This window comes from Gopherus flavomarginatus, chromosome 2 (assembly GCF_025201925.1).
Source record: "Gopherus flavomarginatus isolate rGopFla2 chromosome 2, rGopFla2.mat.asm, whole genome shotgun sequence".
Lineage (NCBI taxonomy): Eukaryota > Metazoa > Chordata > Testudines > Testudinidae > Gopherus > Gopherus flavomarginatus.
Window position 1 is genome coordinate 2,994,754 of NC_066618.1, and position 18,146 is coordinate 3,012,899.

General features: G+C 51.1%; 2 protein-coding genes and 1 long non-coding RNA gene across 8 annotated transcripts in view; 2 read left to right on the top strand and 1 right to left on the bottom strand.

The window, feature by feature from the left end:
- Positions 1–18,146, bottom strand: part of LOC127045845 (zinc finger protein OZF-like) — a 265,245-nt gene that overhangs the window by 85,518 nt on the left and 161,581 nt on the right. The window lies entirely within an intron of this gene.
- On the top strand, positions 415–17,143 carry LOC127045872 (zinc finger protein OZF-like). 4 transcript variants are annotated; one of them, XM_050942639.1, is made up of 4 exons: positions 415–481; positions 8,324–8,450; positions 9,033–9,149; positions 10,922–17,143. In XM_050942639.1, exons 1-4 carry the CDS (start codon positions 422–424, stop codon positions 12,196–12,198), a joined length of 1,581 nt encoding a protein of 526 aa, XP_050798596.1. In that variant the 5' UTR covers positions 415–421; the 3' UTR covers positions 12,199–17,143. The 4 variants fall into 4 exon arrangements, with proteins under 4 accessions (XP_050798596.1, XP_050798597.1, XP_050798599.1 ...); XM_050942640.1 differs by having other exon boundaries at positions 9,036–9,149; XM_050942642.1 differs by lacking the exon at positions 415–481 and adding an exon at positions 728–908.
- LOC127045965 (uncharacterized) lies at positions 6,620–8,034 on the top strand. The gene is made up of 3 exons (XR_007772882.1): positions 6,620–7,614; positions 7,787–7,872; positions 7,958–8,034. It is a non-coding gene; the product is annotated as an uncharacterized LOC127045965 (long non-coding RNA).

Genomic DNA, 18,146 nt, shown 5'->3' on the forward strand with positions numbered 1-18,146 from the left:
GAGACAGAGGCCGTCACAGCTTGTCTGCCATTAACCAGAGCGCCGGTTGGGGGCTGCCGTAGCAGTGCCCCAGGCTCCCCGTTTCAAAGCAGGGGTTCCCCAGGCCAGGCCGGGCACTGCCCCTTCCCCTGACTAGCCAGCAGCCCGGCCCGCTCCCAGCACAGCCAGGAAGGGCGGCGAAGGGGCTGAGGGCGCAGAGCGGCAGGACACCCCGGAGCCCAGCTGCGGCAGCCGGCGCGGCCCCGGGGGCGCAGCGCAGGACGCGCTGGGAAGGGGAGGAGACCGGCGAGGGGCCCTGCGCTGCGGCTCTCCCGGCAGGTCGGGCTGTTCCGAGCGGGGCCGCCAGGCGTCCCTGTGGCAGGACTCCCGGCCCACGGCTCCCCGCCCTCCCGGGGCGCCAGCGGGGGCGCGGCCGGGCGCCATGGGGAGGAAGAGGCCGCGGGCCGGGACCGGGACCGGGGCCGGGGCGCCCCCTGCTCAGGTAGGCCGGGGCTCAGGGCGTGTGAGCGGGGAGCTGCCCCGGCCCAGCAGCGATCACAGCGGGGCCCGTGTCCGCTCCTGCCTCGGGCTGGCCGCAGGGGGCTGCCCCCTCTCCAGCCCCTGGCCCTGCGGGGAGCCCGGGGGAAGGCGCCGCCGGCAGCCGGTCCAGGCGAGCTGCGGGTTTGCCCGTGGCGCCCTGGGGATGCTCTGGGCTGGCCAGAGACCCGCCTGCGGCTGCAGGTGGCCCCCGAGCAGAGTCCTAGGAAAACAGCCCGGCTGGGCTGAAACCTGGCCGGGGACGGGCAATGCGCCCGCCCCGCGGTGCAGCCTTGGCCCTCTGCTTAATTACCCTCCCCAGGAAAGTCCCTGAGCCTTGAGCCAGCAGGGACCGGTCCAGCCCCCGCATTTCCCGGCATCTTCTAATCATGGTTCGTTTTATTTGGTGGAATTTATTGTTTTATCCATTTTATTGCGGGGGGGCAGGGGGAGTCCTGGGTAGGGGCGTGTGGGATCCTGCCCCCAGAGTGGGACAGGAGGTTGGCTCCTGTCTTTTTCTTCATTTCTTATCTGCTAATGTCTATTGATTTCTGTCTAGTTTCCCTAGAGTGACCAGATGTCCCAATTTTATAGGGACAGTCCTGATATTTGCAGCTTTTTCTTACACAGGCATCTATCACCCCCCCATCCCCTGGCCCAATTTTTCTCACTTGCTATCTGGTCACTCTACATTTCCCTTCTTTTTACTTTTCTATTGATTTTTATACCTAATTGCTGCCTCTACTTCAGCACTGAACCGGGATGGGCTGTTAGCCAAAGCTGCCCTCTTGATTAGAGACACCAGGTGGGTGAGGGCCTGTGGTTGACTGGACCAGCTTCTGTGGGGAGAAAGCCGAGATTTGGCACTGTACAGAGCTTTTCTTCGGGTCTGGGAAAGGTCCTGGAGCCTCGCAGCTAAATACAAGGTGGAAGAGATTGTTTATCCACGAGTAAGTCATTAGGACCATTCAAGGTGGAGTGGCTGGTTAACATCTCTGCAGTCAAAGGACAAAAAGTTACAGTTTGTTGTAATAAGGCATAAATCCAGGGTCTCTGTTCAGTCCATGTTTTTTAGTGCCTAGCAGGGTTATGAATTTAAGCTTCCAGGTTTCTCTTTTGAAGGTGTTGTGCAGGTTTCCTTTGGGGAGGAGAACTGAGAACTCAGATATGGAGTGATCACCCACAGGTGACAAGGTGTTTTTGTCTTTTAACATTTTCCTGTATGAGGTCATTTGAGAGCATCGTGATAGTCTGGTGTGACCCACATTGTTGCTATCAGGGCATTTAGTCCAGGGCACTGGACAAGGCACCCCACAGGTTGTGATCGGCATGTGTAGGAGCATGGATCTTGAAAGGGGTGTGGTGGGTAGTGTTGATCATTGTAGCAGTGGAGATGTGTCTGCAGGTTTTGCATCTGTTCTGGCAGGGTCTGGTGCTGCTTTGAGTTGGTGTGGCCAGGTCTGTGGGAAGCTTGTGGCTGATGAGTTTGGAGTTGTGGGGGGCTGTTTGGTGCCCAGAAGTGGGGGTTCAGGAAATATTTCTTTCAGGGTGGGGTCTCCATTGAGGATGGGTTGTTTGATGATTCCCCATATGGGTTCCAGTAGGGGGTAGTAGGTGACAACTAGGGGTGTATAGTCAGGGGGCTTTATTTCTGTATGAAAGCAGGCTCTCTCGAGGTATGTGGGTGGCCCGTTCCATGATACAATCTAGTTCTCTGGTAGAGTGTCCATAGGCGCCGACTCCGTGGAGCACCCACGGGGAAAAATTAGTGGGTGCTCTGCACCCACTGGCAGCCAAGCTACCCTCCCTCCCCCACACCACCTCCCCCTCTCCCCCAAGCATGCTGCGTCCCTGCTCCTCCACCTACCTCCCAGAACTTCCCCCCCTTTGGCAGCGTGCTGGGAGGGAGGGGGAGGGGCGGGAATATGAGCGTGCTCAGGGGAGGAGGCGGGGAAGAGGCAGGGCGGGGATTTGGGGACGGGGTTGGAATGGGGGCAGCGCAAGGGTGGGAAGAGGTGGGGCAGGGGCAGGGCTGCATGGAAGGGGTGAAGTAGGGGCAGAGCTGGGGGCGGGGGGGGTCGAGTACCCAGGGGAAAGTGAGGAAGTCAGTGTGTATGGGAGTGTCCTTGTCTGGTGAAGGTGGTTTTGAGTGTCTTAAGGTGTGAGTCCCGGATTTTCGCCTCAGAGCATACTCTGTGGTATCTGAGTGCCAGGCTGTAGATAACAGATTTCTTGGTGTGTTTTGGGTGGGGCCTGGATCTGTCTGGACAGGTGTGGAGATCCATGGGTTTCTTGTATGTAGTCATCTGTAGGGTTCCACTGCTGAAGTTGATCAAGGTGACCAGGAAGTTGATGCTGGTGTGCAAGTGTTCCAGAGAGAGTTTCATGGATGAGTGGTGGTTGAAGTTGTGATGGAAATCTATGAGGGAGTTTAAGTCGTCTGTCCAGAGGATGAAAATATCATCGATGTATCTCAAGTCTATCATTGGTTTTGTGGTGCATTTGTTCAGAAATTCTTCTATGTGTAATAATAGGGTGGCACATTGGGAAGCCATCCTAGCACCCATGGCTGTTCCCATGGCGTGGACTAAGTGTTCGTTGAGTGTGAAGTTGTTAGGGGTGAGGATGACTTGGATGAGTTTGACGACGTGTTTGGTGTGGATCTCTCAGGGTTGTCCATTGTCTTGCAGATATTTGAGGTAGGCAGCGATACTGTCATTGTGGGGGATGTTAGGGTTAGGGAGGTGGTTAAAGTTGTAGCATTTGTGGAGGAAGCTGATTGTGTCCTGGAAGAAACTGGCCCTTTGTGTGGTGAGTGGTTTGAGGATGGTTTGAGTGAGTCCTGATATTCCTTCAGTAGGAGATACGATAGGTCTGCCTGGGGTTCCCTTTTTGTGTGTCTTTGGAAGCATGTCAGAGGTCCCTGGGGTGGGCTCGTGGGGGATACGTTTGTAGGATTTCTCTTTCTTGATTGTGGAATCGTGGCTTTTTGGCCCTCTAACCAACTCCTGTTAAAGAACTCCCAATCTTCAGTCAAATTTTTCTGTCTGTGTTTTTCCTCCCAGTCAAATTCACTGAAAATTTTCCTCAGCTTTGGGAAATTAGCCCTTTTGAAGCACCATGTATGTCTCACTGGTTGGGACTTTCCTGTTTGCCTATCCTGAATGTAATCAGGTCATGATCATTGGAAGCTGTGGTTGCCTCAGGACCAGTCTAGTGGTTAATTTATCTTTGCCAGCCAGAATGAGGTCCCACACAGTTACCCTGTGTTGGGGGCAACACCTTTCGGGTTAGACAAATAATAATAGCATTGCTGTAGTGTCTAGAAGCGCTTGTCAGACCAGATGCCATTCGTTGGACTGTACAAACACAGAACAAAAAAATAGCTCCTAATTTTTAGAAACTCCTGGTGAGGTTTTATTATTGGCTGCATGGGGCCCCCAACACATTGTTCCAAGTTGAAGTCTCCCAGAGTGGCCCAGTTTTTCTTTTCCCCACATTCCAGACGGTGCCTCTGGAGAAACTCACTCTGTTCTTTGGCTTGATAAGATGATGTGTGCCAGACTCCTACCAGTACCCCTTCCTGTGCTTTGCAGTTAGCACATTGATCCACATGCATTCAAGAGCCTGAGGTTCTGAGATATCAAAAACTCTAAAACAGGTGTAGAAATCTGTCCCCCTGTCAGGGTCTCTTTCCCACTTTGAACTTTAGCCTCCAGAAAGTGGGGACCTGCATGTTCTCCTCTAAACTTAATTCCTAGCTTAGATCTGATAGCGCTGCCACCAACCAGAGATTTCAGAGTCTGGTGCACTCCTTGTCCCCCCCAAAACCTTCCCTGGGGAGACCAAGACCCAAACCCCTTGGGTCTTAAAACAAGGGGAAGTAAACCATTCCCCTACCTTTCCCCTCCCAGGGTTACCCTGAGAGATTACTGTGATTCAAACTCCTTGAATCTTAAAACAGAGAGAAATTCACCTTCCCCCCGTCTCCTTTCCCCCTACCAATCCCTGGTGAGTTCAGACCCAGTCCCCTTGGGTCTTACACAATGACAAAATCAATCAGGTTCTTAAAAAGAAAAGCTTTTAATTAAAGAAAGAAAAAGTAAAAAATATCTCAGTAAAATCAAGATGGAAATGTTTACAGGGTCTCAGTTTTACATAGACCAGAGGGACTCCCTCCCCCCAGCATAAGATACAAGTTACAGAAAACAGAGGTAAAATCCTTCCAGCAAAATATACATTTGCAAATAAAGAAAACAAACATAAATCTAATCCGCCTTTTCTAGCTAATACTTACTATTTTGAACATGGAAGACTGTTTCAGAAAGATTGGAGGAACCTGGTTACATGTCTGGCCTCTCTTAGCCCCAAGAGAGAACAAAGAACAACCCAAAAAGCACAAAACAAAGGCTTCCCTCCAACAAGATTTGAAAGTATCTTGTCTCCCGATTGGTTCTTTGGTCAGGTGTCAGCCAGGTTCACTGAGCTTGTTAACCCTTTACAGGTAAAAGAGACATTAACCCTTAACTATCTGTTTATGTCTTTTAGCTCCTATGTTCGTTCTAAACAGGTTATAGCTGTTCATTTTAACATGCCAGTCTTGCACATTGTCCCACCAGGCTTTAGTAATTATAGAATCGTAGTACTGGAAGGGACTTCGAGAGGTCATCTAGTCCAGTCCTCTGCACTCTAGGCAGAGCTAAGTATTATCTAGACCATCCCTGACAGGGGTTTGTCCAACCTGCTCTTAAAAATCCCCAATGATGGAGATTCCACAACCTCCCTAGGCAATTTATTCCAGTGCTTGACCACCCTGACAGGACCTTTTTCCCAAACTCCAACCTAAACCTCCCGTGCTGCAATTTAAGCCCATTGCTTCTTGTCCTGTCCTTGGAGGTTATGGAGACCATAACCCTCCCTTCTCCTTGTAACAGCCTTTTATGTACTTGAAAACTGCAGTGCCAGTTGTATCAAATTCCTTCTCATCCGTGAGAACTTCCAATTCCCTCTGCTTGTTACCCGGATTCGTACATTGGTATAGAAGCAATGGAAACATTTCTTCCCTTCCTTCTCTGTCACATTCATTCAGATTGTTTGTGAGATGCTGAGTTTGAGTTTATAGCACTTTTGCTTCCTTAACACGCCCCCCCCACCCCCTTTTTTGTTAGTTTAATGCCCTCCTGGTTGCTCCAGCTAGTCTCCAACGAGATTAGCCCCCCCACACACACACACACACCTGTGAGATGCAGGGTGTCCTCTCCATACAGCCCCCTCTCCACTGGAATGTGAGGGGCAGCTGCCAACAAGCCCTTATAAACTCAGAATGGTCTTTCTTTTCTGCTGCTTGCTCCAGACCCCGTGCACCCCCCTCCAATTTGTTCACTTCAGCTGCCCTCCATCCTCACCTCTCCCTGCCCTTGCCTCCCTCAGTCCCTGGCTTCCTCTCCTGCATCTTCCTTTGAGCTAATCAGTTCCTGTGTTCCCTTCCTTCCCACTCCCGTCCTGTTGTAGGCCGACCATGTGTAATAATTAGGGCCCTACCAAATTCACGGCCATGAAAAACGCGTCACAGACCATGAAATCTGGTCTTTTGTGCGCTTTTGCCCTATACTATAGAGGTTTCATGGGGGAGACCAGCACTTCTAAAATTGGGGGCCCTGACCTAAAAGGGAGTTGCGGGGGGGGGAGGGTCACAAGGTTATTTTAGAGGTGTTGTTGCTGTATTGCCAACCTTACATCTGCGCTGCTGCTGGCAGCGGCTCTGCCTTCAGAGCTGGGCTCCCAGCCAGCAGCCGCCGCTCTCCGGCTCCCCAGCTCTGAAGGCAACATCGCTGCTCGCAGCAGTGCAGAAGTAAGTGTTGCAGAACTGCAACTCCCCCCCCACACACACACACACCTGCACGACTCCTTTTTGAGTCAGGACCCCTACAATAACAACACTGTGAAATTTCAGATTTAAATAGCTGAAATCATGGAATTTACAATTTTTTAAAACCTATGAGCCTGAAATTGACTAAAATGGACCGTGAATTTGGTAGGCCCTAATAATAATGTAAGAAAACCCTACCCCCAAATTACAGATCTAAACAAAAATATTGTGGAAGGTACCTGACACTTTCATGGTTTGCTCTGCTTGTATGTGGAAGTAACTGGCTTGGTGGCAGCGCTGCTGAAAAGGAGCTGGGGGTTAGAGTAGGGCACAAACTGAATATGGGTCAGCAATGTGATGGAGTTGTGAAAAAGGCTAACAGCATTCTGGGGTGTATTAACAGGAGCGTCGTACGTAAGACACAGGAGTTCAGTGTCCTGCTGCGCTCACATTGGTGAGGCATCAGCTGAAGTCCTGTGTCCAGTTCTGGGCACCTCACTTCAGGAGAGAGGTGGCTACAAACACCTGTCAGGGATGATGATGATAATAATAGGAGATATACCAATCTCCTAGAACTGGAAGGGACCTTCAAAGGTCATTGAGTTCAGCCCCCTGCCTTCACTAGCAGGACCAATTTTTGCCCCAGATCCCTAAGTGGCCCCCTCCAGGATTGAATTCTCAACCCTGGGTTTAGCAGACCAATGCTCAAACCACTGAGCTATCTCTCCCTACAAGTTTATTTGGTCCTGCCTCAGTACAGGGGGCTGGACTTTCGATGACGACCTAAGGTTGCGTCCAGCGCCGCGTTGCTCTGATTCTGGTATTGTGTGTTACAGCTCCTTTCCCAGCTCGGGTTTGTCTTGCCCACTTACACTGTCAGCTCTTTGGGGCTGGGGCTGTTCCTTAGTCTGCGTGTGCGAAGCCCCCAGGGCAGTGGGGCTCTGGGTTTGCCTGGGGCTTCTGGGCACTACCAAAATGCACGTATTAGATAATAAAAGCATGTCTGAGGGGAGGCCGGACTCAGGCCTGGCTTCCCTGTTAATATCCTAGGATAGCTTATGCACCATCCGAATGAGCCACGAGAGAGCTCTGATAAGGCCCTGGATAGTGTCCGTCAGCCCAGTGAGCCCTGAGAAAGCAAAGGGGCCTCCTGTTCCCTTCCAGGACCTTGACATTACACCCGTGCGAGGTGCTATGATCAGATGACAGCTGGACTCCCCTCAGGATGGGTGCCTCCTGTTCCCTTCCAGGACCTTGACATTACACCCATGCGAGGTGCTGTGATCAGATGACAGCTGGGCTGCCCTTAGGACAGGTGCCTCCTGTTCCCTTCCAGGACTTTGACGTTACACCCATGCGAGGTGCTATGATCAGATGACAGCTGGACTGCCCTTAGGACAGGTGCCTCCTGTTCCCTTCCAGGACCTTGACATTACACCCGTGCGAGGTGCTATGATCAGATGACAGCTGGACTCCCCTCAGGATGGGTGCCTCCTGTTCCCTTCCAGGACCTTGACGTTACACCCATGCGAGTGCTGTGATCAGATGACAGCTGGGCTGCCCTCAGGGCAGGTGCCTCCTGTTCCCTTCCAGGACTTTGACGTTACACCCATGCGAGGTGTTGTGATCAGATGACAGCTGGACTGCCCTCAGGGCAGGTGCCTCCTGTTCCCTTCCAGGACCTTGACGTTACACCCATGCGAGTGCTGTGATCAGATGACAGCTGGACTGCCCTCAGGGCAGGTGCCTCCTGTTCCCTTCCAGGACTTTGACGTTACACCCATGCGAGGTGCTGTGATCAGATGACAGCTGGGCTGCCCTCAGGACAGGTGTCTGCTGTCAGGCTGGTGCACACAGGTGTGACCCTCCTGCCGGGCGGCAGGTGTCAGGAGGTGGGAGCAGCAGCAGGGGCTGAGCGTGAAATGCTTGTGATTGCAGGGCCAGCTGACGTTTGAGGAGGTGGCCGTCTGGTTTTCCCGGGAGGAGTGGGAAATGCTGGCAGACTGGCAGAAGGAGCTGTACCGGGCTGTGATGCTGGAGAACTATGAGAATCTATTTCTTCTAGGTAACAAGTGACTTGGGCTGGAGGATATGGGATTTTGGAGGCCTGGTCACCGCTTCATGTTCAGACGCGTTCAGAATCCCTTTGATAAGCATTTGAAATATCCTGGGATGGCCTGAAATAACCTATGCCCTTTTTCACATTCACTCAGGTGTTAGCCATGCAGCTGCCGTGCTTGCCAATGCGGGAATCAGTTCAGCTGCAGGGAGCTGGCCAGTAGCCAGGAGAGAGCCCTAGCCCCAACCAAGCTAGCCTGGCTAGCGCTAATTTTGCTGCCAGTTGGTTTGGTGACCTCCAAATATGCAGGGATCCACAGATGTGAGTGTTGCAGATCCCAAGATGGGTTTTACATTAACCCTTTGCAGGGGGCACCATCTGTAATCAGTGATGTACTTCCAACCCTGAGGATTAGTTAGATTTTTTGAAGCCATCTCTGCAGTACAAGAGTAGAAACTGATGTTTCCCGTCAGTGAAAGTTAAAACCAGATTGACATTTAGAGCCCTAAAATCAGGCAGACAAGTGAGCTCTGCAGGTGCCAGGGCCTGGCTCTGTCCAAACCTAATGCATTTTTCTCTCTACATAAGCAGGCCATGCAGATGCCAAACCTGAGATCATAACCAAACTTGAACGAGGGGAAGAGCTGGGTGTCGGGGACCAGCAGGCCCCGGAGGGGAAAGAAATTCTTCCAAATGCTTCCAGGGGTGAGTATTCCCAACGACTGCTTAGACCAGGGGTCTCAAACACGCAGCCCGCAGGCTGCATGCAGCTCGCGGGGCTCTTCTGTGTGGCCCGCCAAGCTCCCTGCACCCCCCCCCCGCCTCTCTGCCTACCTCCAGGCCAGGGGTGAGTATTCCCAATGACCCTCAGACACTGCTCTGTCAGCCCTACCAGCCAGCCAGCCTGGGACTTTCCCTGAGCTACGATATCAGGATTTGGGTTGTTGAAGTTAATGCCAGATTTGCCTGAGTTGAGACAGATCAGAACCTGAGACATGAATTCAAAGTGCAGCCCATTATAAACAGGGAGTTTTCATCAAGATTAGTGACAAAAAAGCAGCATTTTATAAATGAACCTCAGTCCCTTGTAGGACCTTGGTACCTAACCATCACAAAAATCGGCTGGGATAATAGTCTTTTCCTACTGCCAGCTAACGTGGTTCGTCTAATACAGGGGTGGGCAAACTACAGCCTGCAGGCTGGATCTGGCCCATCAAGGCTTTGGATCTGGCCCCCACAGCTCCCATTGGCTGGGAACAGTGAACCTCGGCCAATGGGAGCTTCAGGTGAGGTACCCGCAGGTGAGCGCAGCGCGCAGAGCCCTCTGCTCCCCCCTCCCCCAGGAACCACAGGGACGTGGCACCGACCACTTCCGGGAGCAGCGCAGGGCCAAGGCAGGCAGGAAGCCTGCCTTAGCCCTGCTGGATGCCTCTGCCACTCCAGAGCCGCTCAAGGTAAGCTGCACCGGGCTGGAGCCGGCACCACGAACCCCTCCTGCATCCCAACCCCCTGCCCTGAGCCTTCTGCTGCACCCTGCACCCCAAACCCCTGCCCTGAACCCCCTCATACACCCTGCACCCCTCCTGCACCCCAACCCCTTATTCTGATCCCCTTCCTGCACACCGCACCCACTTCCACACTCCGCACTCCCTCCTGCACCTCAAACCCCTGTTCTGAGCCCCCTTGTACACCCTGTACCTCTCCTGCACCCCAAACCCCTGTCCTGAGCCCCTTCCTATGCACCGCACCCCTTCCCACACCACGCACTCCCTCTCGCACCCCAGTCCCCTGCCCCAGCCCTACATTCATGGCCCTGCATGCAATTTCCCCACCTAGATGTGGCCCTTGGGCCAAAAAGTTTGCCCACCCCGATCTAGTAGCTCAGGTGGGAGAAGTTAGGTAGCAGTGCTAACAGCTTGGGGTTCAAACCTGACTGATGATGCAGAAAAGAGTGGGTGGGGTTGCTGCAGTTGAACAGAATATCATTGTTTTTCCCCCCGTTTCCATTTAAAAAATAACTAGGAAATTTCAGTACAAAATCCAAGTTAAAATAACATTATTTGGGTTGCAGAGTCAGACACTCCAAAGTTAGGAAATGCCAAATGTATGTTTACCCATGCAACTTAAATTCAGCCCCTTGTATCATTACGATCTTTAATTACATGATCACATACTGGTTCTGCGCAGGACTCTGGCCTCATTCAGCGCACAGGGCAGATGTACAAGGGGGTGGAATTATGTTTGCGTGGGCATCTGTCAATCTGAATTTTCCAACTTTCTGATGCTTGGCTTTGCCATCTAAATAACGTTCCTTTAATGCAGTTGTTCTGCATGGAATATGTATTAATTTTACCTGGAGAGTGTCTGTAACTTGACCTTTCACAGTGGTTAGACAGTTAATTCCCACCTCATCATGATACAAATTTCTAATACGAAGCCTATCATCAGTGCAGAATTTCTCTGTAATTTTCCTTCAGGGAATTGGTCCAGGAAGAAAACTAAAAGCGAGTCGGACCTGCAAGAATGTCGTGGAAATCCAGAAGCTCAAGGGACCTCATCAAAAACGTTCAAAGAGAAAGTTTTGTGCAAACAAACCAAAAGATCCAGCAAACTCTCCAGCGACCCTGATCTCCAGAGCTGCAGCACAAAAGAGAAGCTGCTGAAATGTACCGAGTGTGGGAAAAGCTTCACCAGGAGGCAGAATCTGAGCACGCACAAGAGAATCCACACTGGAGAGAGACCTTATGAGTGCAGCGAATGTGGGAAGAGGTTCAGCCGCATGCAGCACCTCGTGTCGCACCAGCGAATCCACACGGGCGAGCGACCCTACCAGTGCACCGAGTGTGGGAAGCGCTTCAGCCAGAAGTCCAACCTCCTCACGCACCAGATCATCCACACGGGGGAGAGGCCCTTTAAATGCACAGAGTGTGGGAAAAGGTTCAGCCAGAGAATCTACCTGACCCAGCACCAGAAAACCCACACGGGAGAGAAGCCGCATAAATGCCTGGAGTGCGGGAAGAGTTTCATCCAGAGGAAGGTGCTCCTGACGCACCAGAAAAGTCATGCCGGGGAGGGAGGGCCCTACCTATGTGCCGACTGTGGGAAATGCTTCACCACACGGCCAGGGCTGAGGTATCACCAGAGAATCCACACTGGGGAGCGGCCGTACCCCTGCGCCCTGTGCGGGAAAGGTTTTGCCACCAATTCCCGCCTGAAATATCATCAGCGGATCCATTCAGGAGAGAGGCCTTATCAGTGCAGCGACTGTGACAAGCGCTTCCGGCACAAGTCAGCTCTTGCCTCCCACCAAGGCATCCACACCGGTGAGAGGCCTTATAAATGTACCGAGTGCGGGAGCAGCTTCCGCCGCCGGAACGGGCTTGTCAAGCACCAGAGGATCCACACGGGGGAGCGCCCCTACCCGTGCACGGAGTGCGGGAAGAGCTTCAGCACGAGGAGCACGCTCACGGATCACCAGAGGACCCACACTGGGGAGAGACCCTACAACTGCAGCCATTGTGGGAAAAGCTTCAACCGGGTCTCACAACGCCGCAAACACCAGAGAATCCACACAAAAAAGCGACCGGAATGTGCCGAGTGCGGGAAAAGGTTCCGGAGTGAGAAGGAGCTCGCCACGCATCAAAGGGTCCACACTGGAGAAAAGCCGTACCAGTGTCCCCAGTGTCAGAGGAGCTACCATCGGAAGAACGAACTGGCCAAGCACCTGAAAAGCCATGCAGGGAAGAATCCGTAACCTCGTGCTTATGGAAGCTGGGCGTGGACAGCACCACACTAGACATGTACCAGCCCTCTGGGCCCAGCACTGCCCCATTCCAGGAGTGTCTCCAAGAGACGTTATCTGTGAGTTAGGAAATGTGGGGAGGAAGAGGGAGTGGTCTTGGGAGGGCAGGGTGTGGTCAGGGAAGTATCTCCCGACTGCTGCCCCTATTCAGGGCCTGAGCCAGTATTCCAAGGTGCAGGCGGGTCTGGAACCCTCTGTTTTTAATATTGAGGGATTTAGCTGGTTCTGTATGATGCATCCAGCCTCTCTTTCACCAGACCCACAGAGCAAGGCAGTCTGGGAATTGTAGGCTCCAGAGAAGCCAGGACTGTAATAGGCCTGTTGAGGATGGGCTGAGGTGGAGTATATAAGAACCTGCCTTCCTTCAAATGTGGGAGAGACTCAGAGGAAGCCGGGAGGGGTCTCTGAGAAGAAGGGGCAGCTTATCTATCATTTGGTTTGGTTTGCTCATTTTACAGAGGCTGAACTTTTGATTTAGGGGTTGTGTACACACACATTTGCACCAGTTTAGTTAAACCAGTACAAGCCCTGTATGGACACTCTTAGTTAAGTTTATTTGGGCTTAGATTAAATCTGTTCCTGGTCAGTTTAAAATAAATGAAGTAAGCCTGGTTTAAAGAGAGAAAAAAGTGTTCACATGAGTTTTTGGCCCTTTTAACTAAAGAGGATCAATATCAGACCTGTTAACTGGTGCATGTAAACGTTTGGGATTTGAAATGCCTATGGGACATTCCCTACCTCGAGGGGGCTGGGTGGGGGTCTGTGCGAATTCCAGAAAGCTCGGGGAATGAAAAGCCCTGAACCACAGACTGGGCTAAGGGAAAAGGATTTTGTTTTAAAGGAGGGCCATGGCCATGGCTCCTTGTTTGGTTTAGCGGAGTGACTGGCCTCCCATGGCTCTGCTGAAGTGGAGCTGGAGAACTCCGTTCTCTTAAATGCTGCCTCTTCTAAGTGCTGTAACTTGGATTGCTTGGAAAGATACATATGGAAACAGATGGGGAAAGTTTCCCTCCGAAGTTGAATCGTGCGCAGCCCCTGAAAATTCCTACGAGAAATGGCTGCTTTGTAATAAACATGCTCTGGTTCAACCACAGAATACAGGCTTGGTGCGGGGATTGCGGGGTGGGGTTCTGGGTCTAGGCTGTGCAGGAGGCCAGACTAGATGATCACAATGGCCCCTTCTGGCCTTAAAATCCATGATTAGACCTTTAGCTGTGTGGATTGTGCAGAAGAAAAAGAACCCCGAGTAACTATCTGTAGCCACGGTGCCAGGCTTTGCAGCGGGTGGGACAGGCAGCCTCCACCTGCCAAACCTCATATATCAGAGCTACCGAATCAAGGCCTAACACTGCATTGGATGCAAAGTCAGAGTGTCGGGGCAGGGAGCTCCCCAAATTGCAGGTAGCCGCCGGGGATGCTGAACATCAGTAACCAAGTGTGTCAGCAGCTGGTACGGAGAGTGGGGAGGAAAAATCAAACCGCAGAGCCCAGTGGTGTTGGAATTGCAGCTGTTGGGAACCAGCTCTCGGAACACGCTGTGTGCTGAGCAGTTGCATGGAAAACAGCTAGGTCTGTAATAGTCAACTGGCTGGGTTCCTAGGGATGCTCCGGCTGTAAAACTAAATGTCCCAGAGCGAAACGGGAGAGCTACAGAGACAAAGGGCTGCTTCCAGCAACAGCTCCGGTGAATTGAGATCAGACCACCGATGTGCATAAGAATGGCTATACTGGATCAGACCAAAGGTCCATCTAGCCCAGTGTCCTGTCTACTGACAGTGGCCAATGCCAGGTGCCCCAGAGGGAATGAACAGAACAGGGAATCGTCACGTGATCCATCCCCTGTCGCCCATTCCCAGCTTCTGGCAACAGAGGCTAGGGACACCTTCCCTGCCAAACCTGGCTAATAGCCATTGATGGACCTGTCCTCCATGAACTTATCTAGTTCTTTTTTGAAGCCTGCAGAGTGGGAGGGATTGTGTTGTTGTTTTGTAGGGTACCATTTTGACTGGTAAAGATCACAGAGATACTCGGGGCATCCATGCCCACAAGCCCCTGAAGACGCAGACACTTGGTCCTTCCTGTATTGAGCAGTATAACTTACCTATGGCTGTGGGGACTGCTCCTCTGGGTTCTGCACTGGAGATGAGTACACTTGGTGCCTCTCTTCCCCAGCTGAGAAAAATCACCCCGACTCCCCCTAGCACCCGAACACCTTGCTGACCCCACCTCCCTGCACAGACTCTTGAGCTGAGCGGGCTCCATGCTTGCTGTGGTATGGCGTCTGCACAGTTCACCCAGGAAAAAAGGTGTCAAATGGTTGTTTGCCGTTTCTTTCACGGAGAGAGGGGGAGGATGTACCCAGAACCACCAGCAACAATGTTTTTTGCCCCATCAGGCACTGGTATCTCAACCCAGAATTCCAATGGGTGGGGGAAACTGGGAACTATGGGATAGCTACCCACAGTGCAACGCTCCAGAAGTAGACGCTAGCCTCGGTACATGGACACACACCCGCCGAATTAATGTGCTTAGTGTGACCGCGTGCACTCGACTTTATACAATGTTTCCTAAAATTGGTTTCTGTAAAATCAGAATAATCACGTAGTGTAGACATACCCAGAGTCTCTCCACGCAAAGCCAGTTCCTCCCTGCTTCCTGGCCGGCCCAAGGAACCACCTCCTGCTGGTTCCCAGCCTGAAGGAACGCTCAGGATCTGACGCCAGGGCGGTGGTACAGGGCAAGGCAGGAGGGTGGAATCCTACTAGGAAGGGAGCTTTTGCTGTGACTACCACCCTTATTTCCCCGCAGCCAGGAATCCTCCCCTCCCTGCTCCGGCATGGCTGTCCCTGCCTCTGTCAACTCCTCCACCAATATTAACCATTTCCCTGGTGCCAGCCTCGTTTCCAAGGGTTACAGTGTGTTCCACTGATCTGCTCAGTGGCTTCTCGTTAGATACAGCAATGCTATGACTGGTATCCGGAGAGCTCACAATGAAGGGGAGCCAGGTCCGGGTACAAACCTCGCCTGGAAAAGGCAGTTCCTGTGTCCCTCTGTGCCTGGGCAAGTCACTTCCCTTCTCGCTCCATTTTCCCTCTGAAAGAGGGACTCTCGTGCTTTCTGTGGGGGATAAAGTTTGTCCGATGCCCGGGAAGAGGTCCAGCATTACAGAGCTCTGCCAACGAAATGAGCGCAGCTGTTCTAACTGGAGGCGAGAGGACGAACGTGAACTCAGCCCAGGCAGCTGTAGAGGAGCTAAATATTTCCTGCTATTAAGCTTCTCTCACTTTCTTTGCTGGGCGTTTGGTTTCGTTCCACCACGAGGCCGTAGCCTGACGCTGCAGAGTGGAATGCCTCGAAATGTGTTTCCCTTTGAGGATCAAAATGTGCCTATAGTTGGCAGGTCAGAATCAGCTGCTGCTGCCCTCCAAAAGCACCTGCCAGACAGCTAAGAATTAAGGAGCTGGGTGTGGCTTGAAAGCTTGTCTACCCAATAGTGGCTGGTCTGATAAAAGACATCACCTCCCCGACCTTGTCTCTCTAATCTCCTGGGACTGACACAGCTACCACACCACTGCCATCGAGGCAGTTCTGTTCCATATCCGGGGCAGCGCTGGGGGGGGTTGTGGGGGCTATTGCCACCCCAATATTTGCCTTAGTCCTCCCATAGCCACCCCTCCCAGAGCTGTGCGCCCGGCCAGCAGCTGCCACCAGCTCTGGCCACCCAGTTCCCGCCGCTGGGGCAGTCTCCCCTTCTGTGGCTGGTGTGGCACTGGGGGAGCTTGCCCAACGCTAGAGGTGGGGGTGCCCAAGTGGGTCTCCGCTGAGCGGGGGGCGGAGGAAGGGTGCCTCTGGCTCAGGAGTGAGAGCTGCAGCTGCTTCTGCACTGAACAAGCATTCAGGCTCCTGAGGGTTTGATTTAAAGAGACAGCGCACTGACACACTCAGGCACACAGGCCCCACACACACTCACACAGTCTCTCACATGCGCTCCCACAACACACACACACACTCTCTCTCTCTCTCCCTGCAACATGCACAGTTTCTCTCGCTCTCACATCCTTGTATTATTGTTGTTACTTCTTGGTACTTCCTGTTGAAATGCGCAAGACACACACATTCTGGTATCTTTCAGAGTTCATTCAGGATCACAGTGCTGTTATTTTAGTTTCTGGTCTGGTCTGTGCATTTCATAATTTTATTTCTCTCTTATGCTTAAATTGAATTCTTTGAGTAGCCAGTGCTAAAATGCCTAACCTGTCCTGGCTGGAGTAATTATCATTGTTACATATTGTGCTTTGTCATTTATTATTTAAAGTGGTACAGTCAAATAGTAATATTATGCGACTAGAATGTAAATTTAGCTTGTACTCACCTTAGCAGTGCTAGTAAACGCATAACTTTAGACACTGTGCAGATGAAGGTTGCTTATTTTCAAATTGTATTTTTAATTATATCTGTAAAATAATTTAATACAGATGAAAATAAATGTGGTACCATGTCTGCTACTAATAGTAATGACAGACTCAAACGTTAGTGAATCATGTACATGATTGAGATCAGTAAATGTAAATGCTGAATTAATCAGAAAAATAAATTCCTGTTAATAAAAGAGAAAAACTTAACCATGTTAAAATTAAGTAAATATGTTTATAGTGGAGTGAGAAACAATTGACTGAAATAGAGTAGATAATGGCAGTAACACAGTGTGTCTGTAAGCAGATTTTATTTATTTTTATTTATCTCTACTATCGATAGTGTACAAAGTAACAAACTTGTGTTGCTGATATCTGTGTTAAGGCTCCAAAACTGACACCTCAAAGTTTGGGATTGGGAGTATCGTGCTGTATTATCTTCTAATCGTTCTAAATTTACATATAAACTTAAAATGTGGCTTTAACTGGTGTATGTTTGTTTTTTTTTCTTTCTTTATATAGAAATTAGATGCAGGGCTCCTGTCAGCTAATTTCTAATTATGATCTGCAAAGAAACTAGAGTTTTCAGGTGCCTAAGTAGCCCTTGGAATCACGGATAAAGTTGTGAGGGCCCCCCCCATCTGAAATGGGCCCCTGTAAGGAGGGTTTGTGGAATTTAGGAAAAAAGGTACAAAAATTATGGGATATGTATAAAATTATGGTATGATGAATGCTGCATTATGGGAAGCTGATCCCATGTTCCCAGTCACCCCTGTGCAACCATTTGGGCCCCAGCATGTGTTCCCAAAATACAGTGCAGTGGACTGTGATGAGCTGCCCAGTGGGATACATACCCGTTATGCACCGCACTCTGAATCAAAACAAGCGCTCCTGGGCATATGCTCACCACTGACACAAGGAGCCAACTAGGCACATGAACAAGTGACATACTAACTCCAGCACCTGAATGCTGACGTAATTTAACAAGTTTGTAGTGTAGATATGGCCTTAGGTATATGAATTGTTTGGGAGAGGTAACAGCAAAAGTATGAGGCGAGGCTGAGATTCACTCAGGGGTTTAGACTCCTACTTCTGTGGATCTGGACCTCCTGCATCTGAAAGACTCAAGATCAGAAGGGCACATAAAGAGAACCCAATCTCATTTATTTCTTTTTTAAATGTCATGACTTGGGGTTGCATAACTCATGATTTTTGAATTTGTGTGGTTGTCAAGCAATCTTGGGGCTGTAGATGTGTGTTCAGTATGTTGTGAAGGCCAAAACTATAACTGGGTTTAAAAAAGAATTAGATAAATTCCTGGAGGATAGGTCCATCAATGGCTATTAGCCAAGATGATTAGGGATACAACTCTATTCTCTGGGTGTCCTTAGCCTCTGGCTCCCAGAAGCTGGGACTGGACGACTGGGAATGGATCACTCAGTAATTTCCTTGTTCTGTTCATTCCCTCTGAAACACCTGGCACTGGCC

Coding starts and splice junctions, on each gene's coding strand:
- LOC127045872 (XM_050942639.1), top strand. CDS start 422: ATGGGGAGGAAGAGGCCGCGGGCCGGGACCGGGACCGGGGCCGGGGCG. Junction 482..8,323: donor CCGGGGCGCCCCCTGCTCAG/GTAGGCCGGGGC, acceptor TTGTGATTGCAG/GGCCAGCTGACGTTTGAGGA. Junction 8,451..9,032: donor TGAGAATCTATTTCTTCTAG/GTAACAAGTGAC, acceptor TCTCTACATAAG/CAGGCCATGCAGATGCCAAA.